Genomic DNA, 25,034 nt, shown 5'->3' with positions numbered 1-25,034 from the left:
TCACAGAAACGCATTCAATCATCGGTAACTACAAACATTTAGCCGATAAATATGAGTCCGTTTACTTTGTTTTCAAAACTTTACAGATCAATATCAATCAATTATGGCTTTTTAATAATTTTACAAATGATACGTTAAAATTTAATTTGTCGATTTTCAACCGCCAAATTTTTTCATGTCGAAACCCCAATTTTCAGTTGAAGAAGACCATGATTTTAAACCAAAAGAAAAGGTTTTAATCATTGACAAAAATGGTCATGATTTATGGGAAGGAGAAATTGTTTCAATTGAAGATGGAAAGTATAAGATTCACTATCCTGAATATCCTGAAGATGATGAAACTTTAGAAGGCACATCACGGATTCTTGTAAACAACCGAAGTAATAGGTACATATTTAATACTCAAGAAGCAAGTCGTAACACAATTCTTCCAAAGGAAATTGAAGATGAGGAAGAAGAAGCAGAAGAGAGTGAAAACGACGAGGAAGATGATTATAAGCCACAAAAATCACAAGATGAGAAAAAGAGTAAAAAGAAGAAAAGCAAAGGTAAAAGCAAAAAGAGCAAAAAACCTGTTGCAAGACCAAGACCCGAGGGCTGCAGAGTGAGCCCAAGGAGACAAAATTAAACATTATCTTAAGAGCATTTTTAGTTGAAAGATGAATGGGGTGCCCTTTATCCATTCACATCATTTTTTTTCATAGGTTTACAAAATTTCCAAAAAAATAATAAACGAATTATTTTGATGAGTAGAATTCAGCACACCAGCAAAATCCCAAGTCGATTTGGTCAACAATCTAAATTAAAAACTTCTACGAATTTAAATGGCCCACGTGTTTCCAATATTAAACCAAGAAATTCAAATATATATCAAAATAAATCTTCATCAAATAACATTTTTAAAATAAATCCAACTATGCAAGAACTCAATGCACGACAAGTTCCTGATGAAATTGCTGGACGTCCAAGAATTGTTGGAAGTTCTTCCCACACTGAATGTCTTTATTCATATATTCGAAAAATTGGTCAACAACTTTTTACTCCTTCTTTCTTCAAGCAGCTTTTTCCTAATGAACTTTCAACTCGTAAATCAATTATAGTTCAATCTTATCAAAAAAAATCGAAACTTCCTCAAGCAAGATCAATTTCAGAAAACCTCAAAACAGGAGATCTTAATCTTACGCCGGTGTTCGAAACCTTCAAAAAACTTGCAAAAACCAATCTAAACCAAATCATTGCGATATCCGATTTTTGTATTCTTTATTGCACCTTTGTTATTCTTGTAACGAGTAATGATGGTGATAATGAACTTCAAGCCCTTTATTTTCTAAAACAACTTCTTCACATTGAAATTCCTTTACGGATATCCGAAGATGCAATACTTTTTGCAGTTCTTGTAAAACAAGGTGATTCCCCACCAAAAGTTCGTGGTCATTCAATTCAAGCTCTTGCTTCTCTTGCAGAACATGATAATTCCATAATCCCAAGACTTGAAGCAGGCTCTATACATCATGATACTTCATTAGCGTCTTTATGTAAAGAAGCTTTGTCATCAATTGACAAAACACATTTACAACCACAAGAGCCAACACTTGAATTCATCTTGATTCCATCAGATGCATCAGAGGAAACCGTTTACCGAATGTTAACAAATTTTGAGACCCTTATTCAATCTGGACAACTTCCGCCGGATTCAATTAAATTCAATCAAAACGTTATTCAATCACTCAAAAATCACATCACCTCACCTCGCATTCTTGAAAAAGGCTCAAATATTCTTAAGCACACACTTTACAACAATGAAAACACTGTTTTTCCACTTGAGATGATCAGTGATGTTTTAAGTTTTTGTTTTTCTATTTTAAGTGGGGAATTATTTTTAAATGGGGACACATCATTTGAAGCCATTGAGTCCATTCAAGAGTTATCTAATATAATCTTTAGTAATACGCCACCAGATGTCTTATTAAATTCCATTTGTACATCCATAGCTACTTCCAGTGACTCTGTTGCAAATCTTTTATTAGACAAGTTAAAAGAATATCTCAAATATACAAATCAAGAAATACCACAAAATTATGTCGATGACCTTATTAACTCCATTGATGCATTTCATCCAACGCTAACAAAGCCGAGTTTTTTAGCACGTAATGGAAATCCTATTTATAATCAATTAGAAGAATCGATTCGAAATTTGTTTAATTCGGAAACAGTTTTCGAAGAAATGGAAAGAATTATCTCGTTGAAGAATCCGGATCTTATTAATTCGTATCCAATGTACTTAAGAGGCTTCTTGCAAAGGGCGTATTTGTTATATAACGGCGTCGAAATCGAAGGAATTAATGAGACGCAAAGAATCGTAATGAACGAAATGTTAAGGAACTATCGAAATATGTCCGAAAATGATATAAAGGAAAACGGTAAATTCGGAGTAAATACATTAAAAAGACAACTCGACGATATGAACGAGTTACAGGCTCAAAGCTGGTGAATGTTGTGTGTAAAAAATTGTTTAAATTTTGCGTTTGTAAATTTAAAAATTGTTTTGGAAAGTTCATTTTGTTCTTTTTTATGAATTCGAATTATTGGACATTTTATTTGTGGTGAATATGAACCAATTTCATCATTATCTGTACGAGAATGAATATCATTGATAGTGGCTTCATGTTTATTTTGTTAACTCAACTTTATGTTTCTAGAATAATATATATGCAAAAAGTCATCATCCTCGATGATTAGTGATAGTTATTTTCTATATATAAATACATAACATGGTCATGTGATAACATATCAACGATGATCTCAGAAAATTTGATGGGGAAAAAAAATTTTTTTAATAATACAAAAATCATATGATGAATGTATATCTCCAATATGAACACATCGATGAAAAAAATTCAGTGTTATCATCAAATTAACGATCAAAAATGAATTTTTTACAAATTTCACATAGAAATCTTAATTATTCCTACACATCAACACTTTAATATAAATGATGATTTTTTAACAACTTTGATCTTGAGACCCCCTGCTTACGCAACTCTGTGCAATTACATTGTTGTATAAAATAATTTAAATAATTTTCAAATATTATTTTGAAATATGAAATTATTGAAACAAATATTAAATAAAATAAACAAATATTTTCCGCATTAATATCAATTCCTTCTTTTTCAAGAAGTAATTTAACTATTTCTGTACGACCATTTTCAGATGCTCTAATAAGTGCTGTATTAAATAATTTAAATAATTTCCAAATATTATTTTGAAATATTGAACCACTAAAACAAACTCTATTTTGAGCATTAATATCAATTCCTTCTTGTTCAAGAATGTATTCAACAAGTTCAATATTTCCTGAAAATGATGAAAAAACTAAAATATCTTTTGGAATTGAATTTTGTTTAAGCAAAAGTTTGGTAAGATATCACATATGTAATTCAGTATATATTTTGAAGTTTATCGAAAACCAACAAATCATATATAATGTGTTTAACTTTATAGGTTTATTTTTTCAGTTTTTGAATATAAATCCGATGATTTTTCATTCATTTGATTCTATCGTTGGAAATGCATCCAATGATATTATATTTATAAAATTTTTAATTAACTGCATTCACCAGAAATTTGAAACTCAAAAAATGTGAAGAAATTCTAAAAATCAATAATTTATATGGTTTTGTTAGTTTCTCATATCATAATTTCTCACCATCTATTTTTTATCTAACAAATTTAATTACAGCAAAATGACATCTAAATTATTATTTGCTACAAAAATTGACAAGGTTTGTCTGTAGCAAAAAACGATTGCCCAAAATATTTTCATTTTTTATATTTTTTGTAAATTAATCAGTAACAAAATGTATTTATGTATTACATAACATATAACAAAAACAAATCGAAAAATATATTTTTTTATTAATTTCCTTATGTTTTACATCAATTTTTCTATTTCATTCCATTGTCAATTTATCAATTTCGTTTGCCAATTCCATTATTTCCTTTTTGAGCACCTTACTTCTTTCTTCGTTATCACAACTTTCACATTCCGCAATTTTCTCTTCGCAACTTTTTATCAATTTCTCCAAGAGATTCTCCTTATCTTCTTTCAGCTTTTCCTTCATTTTCTGGTTATGTCTATCGATAGCGTTTTGCACGCTTTTCGTGTGTTCATTATCGATTGCGATCAGCATTTCCTCGTCGTACTGATTTGCGTAAGTCGCCTTAATGAACTCGGACTTGAAGAACTTATGCTTCGCATTCACAACTCGATAACATGCCTCGAGGTCCTCGTACTCGATGAACGCGCAGTTCAGCTCGTGCTTCTCCTGTATCCCGAGGATCCGCCCGAAGCGATTGAACTCCTTAAACAGCAGCCCGACGTTGTTCAGGTTCGGAGACAGCCCGGCAATGCACACGATGTATCGGATCGGAGGTATCCGCGGCGGAGCCACGTCGCCGTCGTTGTAGCGGTCGCTGATCTGCGTTATCTCTTTGAGGATTCGCTTCGCTTCGACGGGATCGCACTCGATCTTTGAGATGTCGTCTTCGTTCGTTTCGTTTTCGTCTTTGCTTTCGTTTTGCTTGCTCTTGCTGTGGTAATTGTTGTGGTATTTCTGGTAGTTGTAGTGACGATTAATGTGAAGAAGGCGTTGCGAGTTGTGGTGGCTATCCGAATCCGATTTGTCATTTGTTGGCTTCCGAGGAGAGCGATAACTTCGGCGGCGATTGTCGTACGTAACATGATACAATCTGCGGTCGTCGCTTTTGTCTAACGAATTGTCTCTGTTGCGGACGTATTGTCTGCGGTCGTCGCTTTTGTCTCTTTTTCGTGGCGAATCATATTTCGCGCGGTCGTCGTTTTCGCTTCGTCGCCTTATGTAACTTTCGTCCGGTTCTGCGGGTGGAAATGTTTCGTATTTGGTTCTTTTGTGCTCGCGGTCGTCGTCTTTTGAGTCGCGTTTCTCTTTGGAGGACTTTCTGTGGCGTTTTTCTGTTTCATCTGAATGACCTTCGGAATGCTTTCGCCTGTGCTTCTTGTGCTTAGGCTCACTGTCGCTGTCAGTGGAATCAATATGCTTGTGACGATGTCGGTGATGTCGAGTTTCTTCTTCACTCGAACTCGATGAACTACGATGTTTCGATTTGTGTGATTTTTTGGTTGGCTTGTCTGTGGTGTCGTCTGTACGCTTTTTGCGCTTCTTTTCTTCGGGTTCGTCTTCAGGAATTCCTTCTTTATCTGATTTTTTATGTTTCTTTTCTTCATCTGTTTTATGGTGTTTGGACTTTTTCTCTTTTTTGGAGTGCGTTTTACTGTCGGATTCTTTCTCGGATTTCTTGCTTTTACGATCAGATTTATCTGTGCTTCGCTTGCGTCGATCTTCTTCTTTATCTGAAACTTCACTACGCTTTTTCCTTTCAGTAGGTTGGCTAGCCTTTGATTCATTTGAATTATTTGTTTCTGGCTCTTGGAAATCATTTGAATCAATTTCAAATTTTCTTATCTTTAAAAGTGGCTTTAGAGTATCATAAAACTCGGCTGCTTTGTCACTTCCAATATATTCTTTAAGTGTGTTGATGATGACATGTGAAGCAGCATCCCTCATTATAAGCTTAATAAGATATGTAGCTAAAACCTTTGGGTCCTGCTGATTTTCAAAGCGTCTGAGGTTATATAAAAGCCAATTTAGCAGGTGCTCTTGTTCTTCTTTGGACAAAAGCATCAGAATTGTTCGCTAAAAAGTGACAACCATTGTCACTTTTTAAAAAGTGGCGATTGGAAATGAATGAAACAGATTTGGAACAAATTACAAGTGAAGATGCAAAAGTATCAAATGACTTTAGCGCAGAAAGTAGTTCGGATAAAATGCCATCTAATGTACCAACACCTAGATTAAGAATTTCTGACGATGAATTAATTTCTGATATTCCTCAAAAACATTCTGATGATGAAGCAATTTCATTTGACCTTGGGGATTCATTTGCTAATGCAATATCAAATGATAACTTATTAGATATTAAAAAAAGAGAATCTTCGCCATTAGAAAAAAGTATTTCTGAATCAATACCATATCTTGACAAAGATTCAGCTCGAAAGGAAAAAGGTGATTTCCGGTCAAACATTGTTTCTTTTGATTTATCAGAATTAAAAATTGCAAATTTTCCAGCAAAAGATTCACTTTCATTCTCAAGCTTCACGGAGCTTACCGGAAACATATCACCAATTTCAACACGAAATGTCTCAGTTGATCAATCAGAAAAAGATATAGAACTTAGTGAATTTGATTCTAAAAGAGATCTTCAAGACGAAGACCAGTATGATTTATCTGGGTCAGAATCTAATGAACAAGATCAATCAAGTGATTTAACATATAAAGATGATTTTTCACAAATCCCTTATATTCAACCAAATGATGAAACTAACAACCAAAACACTTATAACACTGTTTTTAATAGCTCTAATCACACAACACAAAATTCTTCATTGCCACTTTTTGAGAGTCACATGAAGTTCACTGACGATAGCCTCAATGAATGCTTCCAAAGAATGCTACAAACAAAAGAACTTCCACCTATTGAGATCAGGAAATCTTTGATAGCATATCTTCATAAAGTTGAAGTCGATATTATTTGTGCTGAAGATTATGACAAAGCCACGGAAATAGACGACATAATTAATGTTTTAACAAACTCATTAACAACCAAACAAAATCATGATATCGAACAAATTACTCAAACTGATCAACAAATCGAAGAATATTGGAACAATATAATCCAAAATGAGAAAGATAAAGAAAAGAAATTACGCATTGAACTCGAGACAAAACACCAATTAGAGCAAGAATCGTTTCGATCCAAATGGGATGACGAATATATTTATACGCAATACATGAAGCCATCTCACCAATTATTACAAATCCGTAAAAAACAAAAATCTATGGCGCTCATACATAACTTTACAGAAGCTAAAGAGCTAAAGCTTAAAGGTGACCAACTACAAAAGAAAGAACTTTTAACTGCCCGAAAGATTGCATCAGATGTAATAAAAGCTGAATATCAAAATTTGATCGAACAACAAAAACATGAAACACAGAGACACGAAGAAGAATGGAAGCGTCGAATATTGACCTTGGAAAATGAAAAAGGAAGAGCGCTGACTGCAAACGAAGTTTTGCTGAAACAATTACAAAACGATCAAAAAGTGGAAGTAAGACAAAAAGTGACACTGCCTCTAATGTCAGCGTCAACGGAATTGAGAGTGAAGCCAATCATATCGCAAAGAAATAAGGAGTTGAGGAAATTAAGCGATAGTAAAAGGCTTGACGTAAAAGTGTGTCAAAAAAGCATAATAAGACCATTGACAACTTTGAAGAATAAGTGATGTAAAAATAAAATATTTTTGTGTGTAATTTCTTTATAATAATTGTCTGAAAGTAGGTACATTTTTGACGTTATTTGTTTTATAAAAGAAAAATTGTAAAAAGAAAATTCTATTTGAAAGAGTCAGTCCGATGAAGGTTTCCTTTATAAAAAGCTTTTATATTTTATGATAATATAGATAATTTATATATGTGTTATATCAACTATTTATGTAATTAATTCTGTAATAAATACCTTTATATAAATATATAATATTGATATTGATGATGATAGTAATAATGAAGAAGAAGAAATTCCTGATAATATTAAGTTATCATTATACTGTTAAGTATTTCATTTTTACATTATTTTTGCTGGTATAAAAAAGAAGTGATGTCAGAAGTTCAACAACAAACAATTGTATCTAATAATGAAAAGTTTATATATTCTACTTATAATAATATATCTGTGTTAATTAGAGAAAAAGATGGTTTTATTAATGCTGCTAATTTATGCAAACAGTTTAAGAAAAGAATAAATAAATTATATGAAAACAATACTTGGAAAGAATATTATGAAGAATTTATTAAAGAATACTATGAAAAAGAGGGATGTGCGAATTCGCACAACCCTATAAATTCACCTATTTATATTTTAAAGAAAGGTTTTGATAAAGTTCAAGGCGCTTATGTTGATCCAAAATTAGTTAACTATATTGCTATATGGTGTTCTTCAAAGTATGCTATATATGTTGGTAAAATAATGGATACTATTAATGATATTGGTAAAACAAAATTAATTGATGATGAATCTAATATGAAAGAGATTTTAAATAACTTAAATTCTGAATTAGAATTATATAAAAATAAAAATAAAGAACTTATTGCAAAACAACGAATTGATGAACAAATCATTTATAATGAAGGTGTTAGATGTAATGTTAATGATAGAAAGTTAACTATATTTTATCAAGATAATCTCATCAAAATATCAGCTGATAATAATAATATATCTTTCAAAAAATATATTCTTCAGTATACTTTCCCAGCATCAATGAATATCAGAATGATATTAAAGAATGAAGGACTTTTTAATAAAATGAATGATATTACAAATGATGAGTATATTAATATAACAGATTATTTAGATTCATTAAATCCAAAATCAAGAGTAGAAGGATTAGATTATTTCTGAATAAGGTTATTTTTATAAAAATACTATGAAAATGAAGGTGGTGTAAATTTACCCCACCCTAATATATTTATTTTTCAACATTTGATAATGTTATAGTGATTTTTTTGGCTTTTATATAAATATTAAATCTGTCATGTTGATTCTTTATTTTAGAATATTCATTCCATAACTTATCTACGTCAAAACAACTGGCTGGAGATTCTTTAATTAAATAATAAAAATCTTCTCTACTAATTCCGGGAAATAATACTATATCAGATAAGGTTCGTTTTAAATCCTTTGGTATTGATTTAACTGTCTGATCACTGAAATGTCTTAATTTTTTCAACAATTTCATTAAATCAGTTTCTTTATTTTTTAATAATATATGGTTAGCAAAGTCATCTAATATTAATAACATTCTGTGAGGATAAGTTTTCCAATTATAATATGCTAATTTTAATGATATATATTTTAATATCTTTTGTTTATTATTTAATTTATGTTTAGTAAATATTCACTCTAACTCTTCATTAATATCTTTAAAATCACTATTAATATATTTTATAATACAGTTATATTTTAATATTCTTTTCATATATTTGTTCAGGAAATCTAATAAATCGTTGTCAGATACTGCGATAAGTTTACTTTTCTAAAAAATACTTTGAAAGAATTAACTGTTTCATCAAATTTATTACTAGTAGAACATATAACAATTAATTCATAAAAAGGTTCTTTAAACAATACTTCTTGTTGAGCTATTAATTTTAAATAAGTATATGATTTCCCACTCCACATAGAAGCTATTAGAGCACACATACTATTCTGGGTTTTGCTCAAAATCACATCTAGAGAGACCGTTATTTCTTTGTTTTGGCGCCAGTGAATTCACCTTTTAAAACATGGAAGGCGGATTCGACTTCAACGACAGACTTCCGTCCGAAACAGGAGAACGACAACCAATCAAAACTGAAGATGCAATTACCCCAGTAACTATTAAACAACTTTTAGATGCAAATTTCGAACCTGGAAAAAACATTACAATTGATGGTATTCCTCGAAAACAAGTTAGTATTGTTGGATTAATTGAAAGGGTCACTGATGATGCTATTGTATCATATTATGATGTAAATGATTCAACAGGTATATTTCAAGTTCAAGATTTTACAAAAGATATGGACACACTCACTGAACCATTCCAATCTGGAACTTATGTTTCCATTGTTGGTAAGATTTCATTTTCAGATACTGATCGTCAACCAATAATTTCAGCTTTTTCTGTTAAAAAAGTCGTCGATTTCAATCAAATTCCATGTCATTTGCTTCAAGCATTGTTTGTTCATTTACTAACTCTACGTGGTCTTCCATCAAATTCAGCATTTGAAATCAAGAATAAAGTATCACAAGGAAATTCAATCACATCGCAAAAGCAAGTCGATGATTCAACATCAGAAGAAGTGTTGTATAACGAAATTCTTGAGTTTCTTAGGATCAATAAACAAATTGATGGAACACCAAAATCAGATATAGTATCACACCTAAGCTCAAGGTTCTCAGTTGAAAAAATCTCTGATGCACTATCTGCTCTTGAATATCGTGGTGAAATTTACACATCTAGTCCAGATAGATATGTAATTTGCTGAATAAAAAAATTTTTTTTACAAAATTTGTTTTATTTGATCAATAAGAGACTTAGTTTCTGTTATTTCATTTGGAATCGTTTCGTTAAGATCGGAATTAATGACATTTTCTTTTGCCTTTAATTGTAAGACAAAATTAATGCACGAAATAATATCTGACTGATTTTGTGGAAATGAAGGAATAGGATTATCAAGCTTATTGTCTATCTTATTATTAATTCCATTGTCAATGTCATCGCATATTTCTTTTACAGTTATTGTTGGAGGAGAAAAATCCATCCCTGAATATTTTCATATAACATTTCAATTAGAAATTATGTCAGAAACATTTTATCACAAAAATAATGGCAAAATTATTTCCTTTCATAATTGTTTTATCGTTGATGGTCAGATCACAATTTAAATGCTCTCGACTTTGGGTTCTTCTTTTGCTCGTTTCTTTGCAAAGCCTATAAACATTCAACCATTAGGTGCTAGAGTTCTAATTGAATTGGATAAGAGTAAAAGCGAAAAGGTTGGAAGCTTATATGTTCCTCAAGCTGCTCAAGAGCAAGTTAACCAAGGAAAGGTTGTCGCCGTAGGTCCAGGCGCAATTGTTGATGGTAAGCGCGTTCCAATGACTCTTCAAGTTGGACAAAAAGTTTTAATGCCACAATTTGGAGGTCAAGTTGTTAAATATGAAAATCAAGAATATACCATCATTGATGAAGAAAACATCCTTGCTATATTCATTTAAAATAAAGTTTATAATAAACTATTTCATACTCATTATAAATCTGAATACATTGACTGTACTTTTGGGATTTTTTTGAGAGATATTGTAATACAAAATTCAAACTCTGTATTTTTTATGGGAAATTAGCTTAAGCTAATGAACAAATATTTCTTTTACATAAAGATGTCACTTTTTTATCAAAACCGTTTAAATTCCGATCGGCGTAAAATCTTCAAATTGTTAATGTTTGTTTGAACAGAAATTTAAGTATGGAACAAAACCAACCAATTTGCTGGTGCTTCAAATGCAACAAAAGAATCAAAGCTACAAGGGAATTTACATGCCCGTTTTGTAATGATGATTATATAGAAATTGAAGAAAACCAAAATTTACCTTATGAATCTCCAGCTCCACAACCAATAAGTTTTAGCTTCAATTTACCGATAGGCGAAATAATGAGGACATTGACAACACCACCAGCAAATGGACAACCTCCAAACTTGGTATCCACTATAATGAACATGGCTCAAACTATTCTTTCTAATATCACTCGCAATACTGGTAATGCTGTAGGATCTGTTGGTGACTACTTTTTCGGAAATGAAGAACAGTTACGCCTCCTTGCTGATCGGCTTTTCCAAATGAGCCAGCAATCACTCGGATCTCCTCCAGCAACAGAAAGCTTTATTAATAGCCTTCAGCCAGTTCGCTACGGTGATTCTGATTGTGTTGAAGATACATGTTCAATTTGCCTGGATCATTTTGAGGAAGATACAGAAATCGTTTTGCTTCCTTGCAGACATGGATTCCATCAAAACTGTATTACACAATGGCTAAAATTGCATAGTGAATGTCCATCTTGCAGACATAAGCTTCCTTCTACATGAATTGGATTTTTTTTATTTGTTTATTTTTAAACACATTTAAATTAATAAAATATTCTATGTAATTGTTCTAGATTAAATAGAGCTCTATTTTTATAAATTGATTAAGCAAAACTCTTACTTCAAAATAATTATATGTGAAATAAAATGGAAAATAAAATTACTTAAAAATGATGCATGATTTTATATACACACATCATTTTATTCATTTCTTGAAAATCTTTTGATTATTTAGCGCGGATTGTTTTAGGTGATTTTTCTTACAAAAAATTACTCGAGAAAAAAATGTTCACCGTGGGGTTCGAACCCACGCCCTCTCGGACTAGTGCCTTAAACTAGCGCCTTGGACCACTCGGCCAGATGAACTTTCGTTTGGTTTTGAATAACTAATATTTGATATATAATTAATGAAAGATTTTCTATTTACTGAATTTGGAGCAGAACTTTGTAGAGAATTAAAAATATGTTTATATGTTTGCTTTGCCTTATAAATTCTTCCCAAGTTATCACGTTTGACCAAATAATTGATCACTTTCAGCCTTCTAAAGAAGATAACATCTTTTCTCAGACAATTATTATTGAAACAAAATATTCACAAGTTCAATATCAAACAACAATAATTTACTTAAATGACTTTGATAAATTAAATCAAGATAACCCTTTTCCATCAGCAATAATTGATTTAGCTTCACAAACTTCTGCATCATTAATTACTATAGAACCTAGATTTTTTGGAGATTCACAGCCATTCAAAGTTCTTACTACCGAGAATTTACATTATAACACAATTGAACAAAATTTAGCTGACATAGCATATTTTATTCAATATCTCAAAGAAAATTATAATGTCGAAAAAGTTGTTGTTGTTGGGAAGGGATATGGTGGTACCCTTGCCACATGGTTTAGACTTCAATATCCACAGTATGTTGATGCTGTATGGGCATCATCATCACCTCTCAAATTTATTTCATATGATGATCAAGTCGACAAAAACATTGCTGAAAAGCTTCAATTTCAATCACAAACGTGTCTTGATGCCACAACTACACTCTTATCAAGGTTCGAAGCAATTATGACATATGGTGATTCAGATTCCCAAACTCTTGTCAAGAGGTATTTTGGGTTCAACAAAGACACTAATTCCAACTCTGTTTTATATGAACTTGCTGAATCATTTCGGTTGATGGCACAAACTGAAACAAATCGAAGTACGAAACTTTTAACAGAATATTGTATGGGCCAAAAATTTGAGCCAAACAACGAAACACTCAAAAACGCGTTCAAGAAAGCTCTACAGCAATTTGGCCTTACTGTTGACACTTTTGATCCGCAAAAATCAGTTCCAGAGACATGTGATGTGAAAGACGCGCGTTCTTTACTTTATCTCAAATGTAATCAAATTGGTGGGTTTCATACATATAATCAACAACATTACTTTAGATCAAGATCACTAAATGAGACATATTATAATAAGTTATGTAATGACGCTTTTCAAATAAGCAAAGTTGCCAATGTTGATCAACTTAATTTAAGATACGGAAATTTAGAAAACGGTGCTTCATCTGTTTTGTTGTCTCAAAGTACCAAAAACGTAGAATTTGAACTCCTTCATTTCAAAAGTAATCCAGAGATAGATTTGATTGTTGAAACTACTGATGAAGAGTCATATGGTGATGAATTGTATTCAGATGGTAGTAATGCGCAAAAAATAACTGATTTCAAGAGCAAAGTCTTTGAAACCTTCAAACAATGGACAGATTTATCACGAAAGATTACATGTAATTTACATGGTAATATGGTAATCAACAAATGCAAATGCGATAAGAGCTGGACAGGAGAATTATGCCAAACAAAAACTGTTGCCCAAAATATCATCAAAATGATTTCGGCCGTATCAACATTGTTTCCAACATTGATTTTGCTTGCATTCGCACTCTTAGCATGGAGGAAGGTAGCCAAAGACACAAAGTTTTCACTTCGTCCTTCTATTTTTTAAATATTGTGTTTTTTTTTTGTTGTTGTTGTTTTCTTATCTTTATTTTTGTATACAACCAAATTTAAAAGGGTATTGAGAAGATATCTCTTAGAGATTGTTGTGAATTATTTTCATTATTAAATTACAATTTGATATTTATGGAATACTTAAAGTGACAAACTGCAATAACATATAAAATTTATTCATTTATATTTTAGGAAAAAACTTTACTGCTACGAACCGAAATGGAAAAAATTCCAATTTTGGCGGGGATAATTGATGAACACATGAAACATTTGAATAAAATTCAGCGTTTTTTGATGGTTAAACCGTTTTGCACAAAAAAAATTGAATGAATATCCAGAAAAATATGTATCGTCTATCAATTGTCACTTTTGAAATATTATCAATTCAAAGTAAGCAGCCGTAAAAAACCGCGACCACAACCAAAATGAGCGATACCCCGGCATTTGAATATCCACCCGAAGATCAACAATTTGAAGTCGGACAGAAGATATACGTCATTGATCCCAATGAATTTGACATTTACGAAGCTCAAATCAGTGCTATTGATGGAAATAAATACCAAATCCACTATCCTGACTACCCAGATGATGATGGAGAAATAGAAGGCACCAAGCGATTCTTAATAAAGACCGAGAAAAACAATAAGATTTTTGAAGAACAAGATCGCATTCGTCTTCAAGAAGAAGCTCGAGCTCTTGAAGAAGAGGAAGAAGAAGCCGAAAGTCAAGAAGATGAAGATGACAAAAACTATGAGCAAAAAGACAATGAAGATGATGCTCAATCCAAAAATTAGTTTGATTAAACCCTCACAATAAAACCAAAAAGAAATTTCTTTAGCTTAACTTTATTGTTTTGAACGTTTTACCTTTGCAAATGCAGCTGCCAAATCATTATGAGAATTCTGAGGTTGCTGGGGCACCCCCGGGGGTGGCCTGCTTACTTTTCTTAATTGAGCCGGACCGTTTTGTAAAGTTTGCATCAACTCATCCAAAACACCTCGATGAGCATCATCGTTATTAATTGAAGGGTCACGCATTTTCATTCCGCCTCTTCTTGATGCTTTTTCTTCATCTTGTTTCTTCTTTTCGTTTTGCTTTTTAGCGTTCATTAATGAATCAGCGAGCTTCGAAAAGACACTAAAGAAATCGGAAATTTGCATTTGTTCCGGATCTTCACCATATTCTTTGACGATTCGATTATATTTATTATCTATTTTCTGAAACATTGGTTCTTGTTTTTTGATTCTTTCTTCGTTATCATTCTTAAATTTGTTGAATTGCGGGAATAAGTTGTAGCCTTCCATTATTAACTTTTCGGCTTGTGCCATTGCGTTGTTTAACTTGTTAAATGTCGTTTCCATTTGTTTATAAGATTTCCGAGTTGTTTCTAAATCAACTGTAAGTCCTTTCTTAACTACTTCTAATTCTTTATATAATTGATCAACTGGAAATATATCTGCAATGTAATTCGTTAATAAATATCCAGGTAATTGTGTTCGTGTTTCTAGTACTTTATCAATAAAATTAAATTTATATCCATATGCGCCTCCACGCATTGTGCCACCATTACATATGTTGCCTATACGTAATAATAATGCTAATAAATCATGAAGTCGCTTAGAGCGATCAATTGCTTTTAATGAGCTTAATATGTATTCAATTGGAGTTTCGATGTCTTTCATTTGACTTTCAAATGTTTTACGAAGATACAAGAAATCTAGATGAAGTTGTAACATTTTGATGTTACTAATGGCTAAGATAAATTGTTCCGATTTGCCGAGAAGTGATGGATCTCCTTCATAAGCTTGAATTGATTGAATTTCTTCCGTTGTAGGTGCATTAGAACGTAGTGATTGAATTTCATCTTCTGTGGTTGACTCATCTAAACGTCGAATTTCATCTGCAACTTGAGAAATTGGGCGACGAAAACGTGATACCATAATCGCAATGTTTTTAGAGCGATTTGGTTCAAGAATTTCAACTGATTTAGGTCGTGGTGGTGATGCTGCTTCTGTTGCTTTCTTTGCAGGCTGTTTAGGAGGTGTAGAAGCAAATAATTCATAAATTCTATCAGTATCAATTTTGATCAAATCATCATCGATTTCTTCCCAGATTGTGTCCTTAACTCCAATATCAGGAATTTTGTCCCAATAAAGTCCTCTAAGAGGTTTTGGTGGTTTGGGATTAGGTTTTGGGGGTGGCCCGGCAGGTGGGGCACCCGGAGGTGGGGGTGCTCCAGGAGGCGGTGGAGGGGGTGGGGGTGCCCCTGGGGGAGGTGGCGGTGGAGGAGGTGGTGGCGGTGGTGGTTCACTTCCTGGAGGAGGAGGCGGAGGTGGTGGTGGTGGTTCTGTGCCTTCATTACTTTCTCCCGATTTTAATGCAGCTATCTCGTTTTTCAGTTTTTCAATTTCTCTGTCGCGTTCTTCCACATAATCTGTTAATTTTTTAATTGTTTCTTTATCACCACCACTATTTAATTGTTTCATTAATTCCTCATTTTTTTGTGCTTCTTTTTCTTTTCCTTCAAGTGCAAGCTGACAACTTATTTGAAGATTTTCGATTTGTGCTGTTAATTTCTTAATTCTTGTTTCATAATCTTCAACTATTTCTTGTGCTTCTTCGTTATCTTCTTGAGTTTCAGCTACTTGTGATCCATTTCTTGCTCTTCCAATTATTCTTCCGACTTTTTGTGTTGCAAGATCAGAATCAACTGCAAACATAATCGTACTAAGATCTGTTGTTATATAATTATCTGGTGCAAGATTAAGTTTGATTGGGCGATTAATTCCATGAGCTACTTGAAAAGCATATCTATATTTATCTGGTTGATTTGATGCAGTAAATATTCGTAATAAATTAAGTGAATTATAATAATATATCATAGTTTCTTTAAATACGTCAGGATATTTAAGTGAAAGATCAAAAAGTCCAAGTAGAAAATTACTATAAATATATGTTGGCTCACATGCTTTCATTGTAAGTTCATAAATTGTTTTATGATTATATGGATTGAAGTATTTGTTTCCAAAAAGTGATTTGATAAAATGAATATCTTCTTCAAGAGTAGGAACAAGTGATATAATACCTAAATTATTATTAACTTTTTTAAGTGCATCTAAAAGACCTGCTTTTTCAATTTGTTGGATCCAATCAAATTTAAATGATGGATAATCTGATAATTTCATATAGAACCCATTTAGAAACGACGATAGGGACGATAGGAAACTGGCAGTTGGATTCCCTGAAACCATTGCAGTCAGGTTCTTCCAACCTTTATGTTCACGTTTAAGATTACCAAATGATTCAAGGATGATGCGGATGATTTTTGCAACACTATAATTCTTATATGTTTGAGGTGTAAAAAGGAATGATAATGTTATTTCTAAAACCATATCAACTGTTCGTGGGATAGGTGGGAAAAACGAGTTTATAACCATTGGTAATGCATCAAGATAAGCTGTAATTAATTTTGCACCACTTCCAGAATTGCAAATATGACGAATACATACAAGAAGATATAAAAGAATACTTCCTCCTGTTTTAGTAAGATCTTCATATTGTGAAACTCTAGCTGAAACTTGGGAAAGTAATTGAAGAAGATACAAATGACCCCCCGCATCGAAAAATTGTTGACTCCATGTAATTCTTGCCGTAGAGAGATTGACGGAAAGTGATTCTAAAAGTTTTGGTGTTATAGTATGTCTTAATAAATTTAGAAATTCTTTTGGATCTGGAGTTTGACTATCACGCAAATGTTGAAGAACAATGAATTGCCATTTCTTTTCCACATCTTTATGTTCAAGTGGAGCACGTTTTTCTTCATTGAGGTCAAGGTCATCAAGTAAATCTTTTATCATCTTTTCAACAATTTCATCTTCAGGGCGTTCTGATGGTAAAGATGATGTTACAAAAGGAGGAAGCTTGGAAAGATATGGATCTGAATCAGCCGCTGATGGCCTTGGCGATGACATGTTTGAAAGGAAAAATTTCAGATGTTATTTTGGGTTATATTGAATTTAAAACTTTTGAAGCAAAGCTTAGCATTGAATTCGGGTTTTTTCCCACAATTTTTGGATGTGGCATATTTACAATTTTCTAAAGATTCTCAAAATAGCCATAAAAATACCGAGCTTCCTTCGTTTCAGGAAATAAGTTTTCTTGATTTAACAAATTAGTGCATATATAGTGATATGCTATTTAAATCTTTTAATATCTAAAACAAGAATTTTGAATAATATTTTTATTCTTTTGTTTTTGTATTAAAATTGCGTGGCATTATTTCTTTAAAACAATGTTTTACAAAGTTTACACATTATTTCTTAGTTTTTCCAAAATAAAAATCACTAACAATATCAGTAACATTATTTCCTGTTAATTATACAACATAAAAGCATGCAAAATGTATCATGTCTTACCTCTTTCGAGACATTTAGATGATGTATGGGAAAGACACTTTTAAGTAAACTACAAAAAAACTTTTAAGCAAATCAACATAAAAAATGTTTTCAATAAAGAACGCAGAAACATTTTAAACATTTCTCGAATCAATAAAATGTATTCTGAGGATAGGATACTTTTTATCAATATTTTCAAAATTTCATTTTACAATTACCTTTAATTGATTTATAAGAACAAAACCATTTTACTTATCAACTCGTATCATCCCTTTTATTTCTGTATGCTAACAAGTTAGAAAAGAAAAAAAAATTAAAATACAAACAAATTTTATGATATCATATTTTCCATTTCATAACATTGAGTTCGAACTTTTCCTTATGTAGCTTTGTGGCTGATGTTGTGGCTGTGGATTTGCGTTCGCAACATATACCACATCTTTATCATTAATGATACTCTTCAAATCATTAAACCTATTTTCGATGTACTCAAGCATTTGCTCAAGCGGCACATCGCCTTTTTTCCTTAATTGTTGTGCAAACGCGCCGGAAGAATGTTGTAATGCGCGACCAAAAATTGCTTTAATTGATGTTTTAATTGCAGCAATTTCAGTGTTTTTGTCTTCAATTCGTTGTATGTCCTTTATGAGTGTTGCCTTTTCATATTCACTCATTTTTCGCATTTGACTGATTTTTGTTATCCCTTCATTATATCTCATAGTCTTATTAATTAGATCCAATCGTTTTGTTTCAAGTTGCTTTGTTAAATTAGACTCATCAGCTCCATATGTTGCCATAAGGTTCTGATATTTTTGAAGAAATTCAGCTCGAGTGGACGATAGGCTATCGTAGCGGTTAAGTATTGATTCGATGCTATCGAAGCTTTGGCACGAATCGACAACAGACTGAAGATAATCCGCACACGGTTGGAGGCTTTGAAGCTCTGCTTTAAGGGAATCATTTTTGGTTCGAAGTTTTTCTTCTTCTTCTGAAAGCTTTTTCAATTCTTGCATTATGGATTTCGATTGTTCGTTTTCTTCGTTTTCCCGTTTGCGAGCTTTCTCAATTTCTTGAATGTGATGTTGCGTAAAGGCATCAAGGATCTTCTTTTGTTCAGCTAAATCTTGTTGTTTTTTTTCTATTTCAAGTCTTTTACTTTGAGAATTGATTTTCCATTGTTCATATTTTGCACGAGCATTTTCAAGTTCTTGATCAGTGGCTTCCATCTGATGTTGTTTATCAACAAGTTGAGGAGATAATCCAGGCAACCCAATTCTTTTGGTTCCTGAATTACCATACATTTCTAAGTACTTTTTTTCGAATGTTGTTCTTTGGTTTTGGGGACGTGTGACGAAAGTTTGATCCATTTCTTCTATAAGATTCGTTATTTAGAATCAAACAAAGATAGTGAATATCGGATATACTGAAGTCTCCACTAAAAAAAAGATTTGTTCTATAGAAACAATTTTTAAAAAATGAACATTCATTAAAAATTATGAATTTTACAACTTTTGAAGATGATCAATATTAAATATAAAATAAATATTAAATAAATATATGATTCTTTAGATGTTTTTATGTATTTCCTATATATAACATTTTAATAACAAGTACATATACAATAATTATATTATTCTTAAACTCATAATTATGAGATAATATATTATGAGAGAACATCCTGTTACAAATAAAACGCAATCTACTGTTAATATAAATGTTTATATTGATGATGAACAATAAATATTTATTTATAAATATGTTACTTTTGATTCTTCTTTTAGAATGAATTAAAAAAGAATTTTATCTGATTTACATATACATTTTTGACACAATAAATATTTATTTTTCTTTCCTTTTATAATAGCATATTTCATTACTTAAAATTTAAAGCACATTAAACATAGAAAAAAAAATGCGAGCAAAGAAACATTATCATCATAGCAAAGTGGAGAAAATTGAACTGAAGAGCTATTTCTTGCTGCTCTTCAACACTGTCATGAGTCACTCCTCTCTATCTCAAACTCATGTTCAGCTTTTTAGTTTGTTGGACCATTGACAGCTCACTACAATTGTAGAAGATGCGAATGCATTTTCACGAAAGAATTTGCGCAAATATATTTCTTTATTCAATTCTTCAAACTGTGCCATTTCAAACAAACTCAACAACATTTTTTCGCGGGCACGTCCAGTTCCACTTCTCCGCCATTGTTCTCGATGAGCCTCAAAATGAATTCCGTATTTCCGGTGTCAAATCCAATGTCCGCGAAGTATTCAAACGACAAATATTTCTTCTGCTGAAGTTTTTCCTTAACTATTGCTGATGTGTCGAAGAAAAATTGCAATAGTTCCGAATCATTTCCTCTTTTTATGAGATCAGATATTTTGGAGAGGATCGATCCTTTGCCTTTAAGCAAAAATTTGTATTCGCTGTGCGCGTGGACGACTTTGTCGCGGCCAAATGTGACATCGCCAACATCCAAATCTTGAAGAATCGGATGCGTGACAGATGCAACACCCCAGTTTTCACTTGTTAGAATTTCTTCGTTGCCAATTTCAACATGAAATACACAGTCGTCTTGGCTTGTAAATGGCATTGCAATCGATCCGATGAAATATGAGAGATCAGAGGCTTCGCTAATATCATCGGTGGCTGATATGAATACACGAAGAGCGAGCATGCGAGCACGCCAAAGCGACAGAAGTGATTGTGGATTTGGTAATAATTTACATACTGTTCCCTTATGTGTAAAAACTTGGAGAGGTTGGGGAATTGGATCAGATGAATCAAAGCCAGTGGGTATGTTAAGACGATGACTAAGATTGATAAAATCTTGGAATTCAAGAGATTTGGTTGCTTCAACAATTTTCACAGATTCTTCGAGAAATGCGAGATGGGTTTGACTGAAGATTGGTGTGAGTGAAAATATTGAAATTGTAACTTGAAGTGGACCACGTTCATGCTTAATATGTGATGCAATAACACAAATTCCTAAGATAAAATAATCACCTTTCTTTGTAGCGAAAATGACGCCCTTATCCCATCGAGAAGGAAATAAAATATTAGCATATGCTTGATCAATTTGAGGAATAGTACTTTGAAAAATAGTTGGACCATTTCTTACATGAAAAATTCCTACAGTAATGTGTTTAGTTCCATCTTTTCCAACAACATGCACATGTTGCTCGGGCAATAGTTCATCATCGAGAGTTGATGATTTCATTGCGTTTGAATGCTGCCAAACGGTTAAACAATGGCAAGGTGAAGTGAAGAATCCATTTTTGTGGAATGAGAATTTTTACAAGCAATTAATCACTTTTAATAAAATTATTAGTTCAGTAACATATCAATGTTTTGTTATAAAAATTTATGGTCTGGATATATGTTTGGATTTTATTAAAGAAATTGAAAAAATGGAGGAAAATATCAATAGCAAATCAAAGATTTATGATGTATTTGTAAGTTTTCTTCTTGTTCAAAAACAAGAATCAGGATTATATATTGTTAATAATATGATTGAACAACATTTTATTGAACCAAAAGTTATACAAAATGAAATGAATCCATATTTTGCAGGCCTGCATCTGAAAAAGGTTATACAGAAATAGTTCAATTACTTAAAAAATAAAAAAGGAAATTTCTATAAATGATTTTGATAATTTTTAATTCTTTTACTTGATGTTTCGAAATAATATTTGGAAATTATTTAAATTATTTCAAACAGCTCTTATGAAAGCATATAAACGTGATCATACAGATGTAGTTAAATTACTTATTGATCAGGGAGCAATTTAATATTCTTAAGTTTTACAGTTCGTTTCCCAAAAATTCAAAAATAATGTCATTAATAATAAACCCAACCGAATTTTTTACAAAAATATTATATTCAAAAGAACAGATAAAGGTAGTAAATTTATTGATTTTATAGATTCTTAAGAAAAGTCTTGATATATTTTGGCATATTATGTTTGAATATTTTGGTATTTACTATTATGTAATATTAAAGACAAACATAATGTTCATAAATATATAAAGATAAAACACAGCACACTTGTTTGAAAATAATGAGTTTACAAGATTGATTACATGAATACATCAACAAACTCAAATTTAATCTGATTTTGACATTGATTGAATTTTTAAAATGATTTAAAGACAAATTGATTAGTTAAAATTAACTGATATAAAATTGTTATTTACTTCATCTCCTTATCTTTCTATTGGAAGTTTTGGTTGTATTTTTTGGGAAATTGTGCTCAATGATAAGATTGATCATACAAAATGAATTTTTTTTTAAAGTTAATCAGTGACCCTTGATTAAAAAATTCATGGTGTTGATATTTGGTTTTGAATTGACTTCTAATAGTCAATCATTTTATTTTTATTGAACAACCCTGATTACATATCGTAATTTATTGTTTTGATGAAAATTACCGTTAATAAACCATTCAATAAGAGTGTGGTTGTGGAAAAATGGCGCCACTGCCCCTGTCCAACAAGTCACAACCGAAATAATTCACTGAAACATGGATTGAAAAATCGATCATTTTTGAATTATTTACATCCATATCCATTCATTCAGTTTGTAAAGTTCACAAAAACTTTAACGTTTTTATCCAAAAAGCTTGTGACACTTTTTAGTCTGTTAAAAAAGTCATGTGTAAGGAAGTTGATGCAGTACTGTCTTCTTCATCTGAAAGTCATACTCTCCCAGGTCCTCCAAAGCCACCACCAAAGATCATTGGAAATAGTGAGTATATTCAATTTCAAGTATATAATGAACAGAGTTCTACAAATGTAACGAAACCAAAACAAAAGCAACCTAAACCAGAGCCAAAAGTGGACGTAGAAGATAGTTCTACACAAAGGTCAGGAAAGAATTCTAAAAAACCAGCGCTTAAAAAAGAATCAGATGATGAATCAAGTAGTGATGAGTCAAGAAGTAGTAGCGATAACACTAGTTATTCATCAAGAGGAAGTTCTGGTTCTGATTCTGATTATTCAGATAATTCATATGGTACCGATAGTTACACCTCTGGTTCATAATTTAATCCTTGAATTTATAGCGTGTGCTCTGTTCTCGTAAGCTATTTGGTTGTTAGAATTCCCAAAATGATAAAATATAGTAAATTCCAAAATTTTAAATTGAATGAATTTCTTAAGAAAACGATCAAAATTATGGGCTATAGCCCTGACTGAAATTTCAGTTATATAACTGACTTTGTGGCACCCCAGATTCTGGTACATGTTTATTCTTTTATTTGTGAAAATCTTATTTAATTTTTTTTCTGTTTTGAAGCATAAATAATATTTTTTGATTCCACTTTTTCACCTAGGATTTTTTCTTGAAATAATTCAATTATTTTATTAAACCCATTTTCAGATGCAATCATAAATGCTGTTTTAAATAATTTCCAAATATTATTTTGAAATTTGAAATTATTAAACAAATACAAAATAAGCCAAATAAATATTTTTAAATTTAATATCAATTCCTTTTTGTTCGGGAACTGTTTCAACTGCTTCTATTTTACCACTTAGATCTGAATTTCATTATATTTGATTGTAATTTAAATTGGTTTCCTCTCTGTAATGAAATTATTTGACTGAATAAAGGGTAAAATATTAAACAGACATAGTTAAATAAAAGGGTAATTTTACCTAAGCTAAAAAGGCTTTACAGCTGTAAAATGTCAAACTCTATCATAGGCAGTATACTCTTCTGGGCAGAAATGCTAATTGCATTTGTCCTTCTAATCATTATATTCTTTGTATTTTTATATTTTTCTATGTCATTTGTCGAAGAAAGAATTCGTATTATAACAAAAATCACACGGATCTGGATATTACTTATTCTAATAATTTCATTGCTCATACCATTTACAGAGTTAGGCTTTTCATGTTTTATTTCTGTTTTTGGTGCTAATTGTTTATGGCTATCAGCATATTTACGAGGTTTTCCATTCATTAGCATATTTTCACCTGACCTAGTATTGGGTCTGGTATTTTCCTTTGTCGCACATTTTACGTGGATGGCAAAATTTTTCACAGTAAATGTTAGTGGAATTGCCGCAATTTGTTATTATGTTTTTCTTATTTGGGGAATTCCAATCGCTTCCATAGTTTCGATGTCAGTCACAGATGAAGTCTCATCAAAGACAAGGTCTAATGTTCAAGCGCACAGCATTTGGAATGGAGTCATCGATAAAATTATCAACAAAGTCAAAGCTGTACTTCCACAGTCCGAAAAATTTGATTAAAGCAAAACTTAAAAAGGAAAATAAGTTAAATAAAAAATTGTTTTTATTCATATTTGATTTTTGATTGTAATTTTTAAAATAATTCTTTTTTATGCGATATATCATATCATATGAAATGGAAATAGAAAATGTTAAATAATGAAAAATTGAAATGTATTTATAAAGTTGTTAGGAAAAAAATTCAAACTATTTAATAAAATAATTAAAAGTTGGTACATATGCTTAATAGTGAAATTTGATAGATTTGTTCTTAAACAGAAAGTTATATACACAGATATTTAGAAGGAAATCAGATAAAAAGTTATTCTCTCAAAATATGTACATTATCCAACATATTAAATTTAGAATTTTTTTTATAAATATAAATACCATGAATATTTGCGTTTATTTTATTATTACAATCACCATAAAGTTTTATAATCATCAATAAACATGATTTCGTAAAAAGTAAGATCTAAATCAAACCGTATTTATAATGTTGCTAAATTGTGACAATTTTTTGCCCTTGGCAAACCAACAAACACATTAGTCTTAGACTTTGTGGTACACAAAATGAAATTAATTAAGATGATCAAGAAAAAATTTATAAAATAGGAATTTTTATAAT

General features: G+C 31.4%; 14 protein-coding genes across 14 annotated transcripts; 10 read left to right on the top strand and 4 right to left on the bottom strand.

The window, feature by feature from the left end:
- Positions 1 to 175: 175 nt before the first annotated feature.
- On the top strand, positions 176 to 628 carry GO595_010783 (Mitotic apparatus protein; the record flags this gene model as incomplete). Its single annotated transcript, XM_067913499.1, has 1 exon — positions 176 to 628. One exon carries the CDS (start codon positions 176 to 178, stop codon positions 626 to 628), a length of 453 nt encoding a protein of 150 aa, XP_067769521.1.
- A 288-nt stretch (positions 629 to 916) lies between these two features.
- On the top strand, positions 917 to 2,491 carry GO595_010782 (uncharacterized protein; the record flags this gene model as incomplete). Its single annotated transcript, XM_067913498.1, has 1 exon — positions 917 to 2,491. The coding sequence occupies one exon, from the start codon at positions 917 to 919 to the stop codon at positions 2,489 to 2,491; it is 1,575 nt and encodes a 524-aa protein (XP_067769520.1).
- A 1,462-nt stretch (positions 2,492 to 3,953) lies between these two features.
- GO595_010781 (uncharacterized protein) lies at positions 3,954 to 5,723 on the bottom strand (the record flags this gene model as incomplete). The annotated part of the gene is made up of 1 exon (XM_067913497.1): positions 3,954 to 5,723. The coding sequence occupies one exon, from the start codon at positions 5,721 to 5,723 to the stop codon at positions 3,954 to 3,956; it is 1,770 nt and encodes a 589-aa protein (XP_067769519.1).
- A 59-nt stretch (positions 5,724 to 5,782) lies between these two features.
- Positions 5,783 to 7,381, top strand: GO595_010780 (uncharacterized protein; the record flags this gene model as incomplete). The annotated part of the gene is made up of 1 exon (XM_067913496.1): positions 5,783 to 7,381. The coding sequence occupies one exon, from the start codon at positions 5,783 to 5,785 to the stop codon at positions 7,379 to 7,381; it is 1,599 nt and encodes a 532-aa protein (XP_067769518.1).
- A 2,056-nt stretch (positions 7,382 to 9,437) lies between these two features.
- Positions 9,438 to 10,178, top strand: GO595_010779 (Replication factor A protein 2; the record flags this gene model as incomplete). Its single annotated transcript, XM_067913495.1, has 1 exon — positions 9,438 to 10,178. One exon carries the CDS (start codon positions 9,438 to 9,440, stop codon positions 10,176 to 10,178), a length of 741 nt encoding a protein of 246 aa, XP_067769517.1.
- A 400-nt stretch (positions 10,179 to 10,578) lies between these two features.
- GO595_010778 (co-chaperone GroES) lies at positions 10,579 to 10,911 on the top strand (the record flags this gene model as incomplete). The annotated part of the gene is made up of 1 exon (XM_067913494.1): positions 10,579 to 10,911. One exon carries the CDS (start codon positions 10,579 to 10,581, stop codon positions 10,909 to 10,911), a length of 333 nt encoding a protein of 110 aa, XP_067769516.1.
- Positions 10,912 to 11,159: 248 nt separating this feature from the next.
- Positions 11,160 to 11,777, top strand: GO595_010777 (E3 ubiquitin-protein ligase RING1-like; the record flags this gene model as incomplete). Its single annotated transcript, XM_067913493.1, has 1 exon — positions 11,160 to 11,777. The coding sequence occupies one exon, from the start codon at positions 11,160 to 11,162 to the stop codon at positions 11,775 to 11,777; it is 618 nt and encodes a 205-aa protein (XP_067769515.1).
- A 460-nt stretch (positions 11,778 to 12,237) lies between these two features.
- Positions 12,238 to 13,770, top strand: GO595_010776 (Clan SC, family S28, unassigned serine peptidase; the record flags this gene model as incomplete). The annotated part of the gene is made up of 1 exon (XM_067913492.1): positions 12,238 to 13,770. The coding sequence occupies one exon, from the start codon at positions 12,238 to 12,240 to the stop codon at positions 13,768 to 13,770; it is 1,533 nt and encodes a 510-aa protein (XP_067769514.1).
- A 430-nt stretch (positions 13,771 to 14,200) lies between these two features.
- Positions 14,201 to 14,569, top strand: GO595_010775 (Mitotic apparatus protein; the record flags this gene model as incomplete). Its single annotated transcript, XM_067913491.1, has 1 exon — positions 14,201 to 14,569. The coding sequence occupies one exon, from the start codon at positions 14,201 to 14,203 to the stop codon at positions 14,567 to 14,569; it is 369 nt and encodes a 122-aa protein (XP_067769513.1).
- A 51-nt stretch (positions 14,570 to 14,620) lies between these two features.
- GO595_010774 (Formin-like 2 Domain containing protein) lies at positions 14,621 to 17,746 on the bottom strand (the record flags this gene model as incomplete). Its single annotated transcript, XM_067913489.1, has 1 exon — positions 14,621 to 17,746. One exon carries the CDS (start codon positions 17,744 to 17,746, stop codon positions 14,621 to 14,623), a length of 3,126 nt encoding a protein of 1,041 aa, XP_067769512.1.
- A 776-nt stretch (positions 17,747 to 18,522) lies between these two features.
- GO595_010773 (DnaJ domain containing protein) lies at positions 18,523 to 19,470 on the bottom strand (the record flags this gene model as incomplete). The annotated part of the gene is made up of 1 exon (XM_067913488.1): positions 18,523 to 19,470. The coding sequence occupies one exon, from the start codon at positions 19,468 to 19,470 to the stop codon at positions 18,523 to 18,525; it is 948 nt and encodes a 315-aa protein (XP_067769511.1).
- Positions 19,471 to 20,328: 858 nt separating this feature from the next.
- Positions 20,329 to 21,390, bottom strand: GO595_010772 (uncharacterized protein; the record flags this gene model as incomplete). Its single annotated transcript, XM_067913487.1, has 1 exon — positions 20,329 to 21,390. One exon carries the CDS (start codon positions 21,388 to 21,390, stop codon positions 20,329 to 20,331), a length of 1,062 nt encoding a protein of 353 aa, XP_067769510.1.
- A 1,433-nt stretch (positions 21,391 to 22,823) lies between these two features.
- Positions 22,824 to 23,213, top strand: GO595_010771 (uncharacterized protein; the record flags this gene model as incomplete). Its single annotated transcript, XM_067913486.1, has 1 exon — positions 22,824 to 23,213. One exon carries the CDS (start codon positions 22,824 to 22,826, stop codon positions 23,211 to 23,213), a length of 390 nt encoding a protein of 129 aa, XP_067769509.1.
- Positions 23,214 to 24,199: 986 nt separating this feature from the next.
- Positions 24,200 to 24,427, top strand: GO595_010770 (uncharacterized protein; the record flags this gene model as incomplete). The annotated part of the gene is made up of 1 exon (XM_067913485.1): positions 24,200 to 24,427. The coding sequence occupies one exon, from the start codon at positions 24,200 to 24,202 to the stop codon at positions 24,425 to 24,427; it is 228 nt and encodes a 75-aa protein (XP_067769508.1).
- Between the last annotated feature and the right edge of the window lie 607 nt (positions 24,428 to 25,034).

The sequence above is a fragment of the Histomonas meleagridis genome, assembly GCF_020186115.1.
Source record: "Histomonas meleagridis strain 2922-C6/04-10x chromosome Unknown scaffold_61, whole genome shotgun sequence".
NCBI classification, from domain to species: domain Eukaryota; phylum Parabasalia; order Tritrichomonadida; family Dientamoebidae; genus Histomonas; species Histomonas meleagridis.
This window is presented reverse-complemented; position numbering and strand designations above follow the sequence as displayed.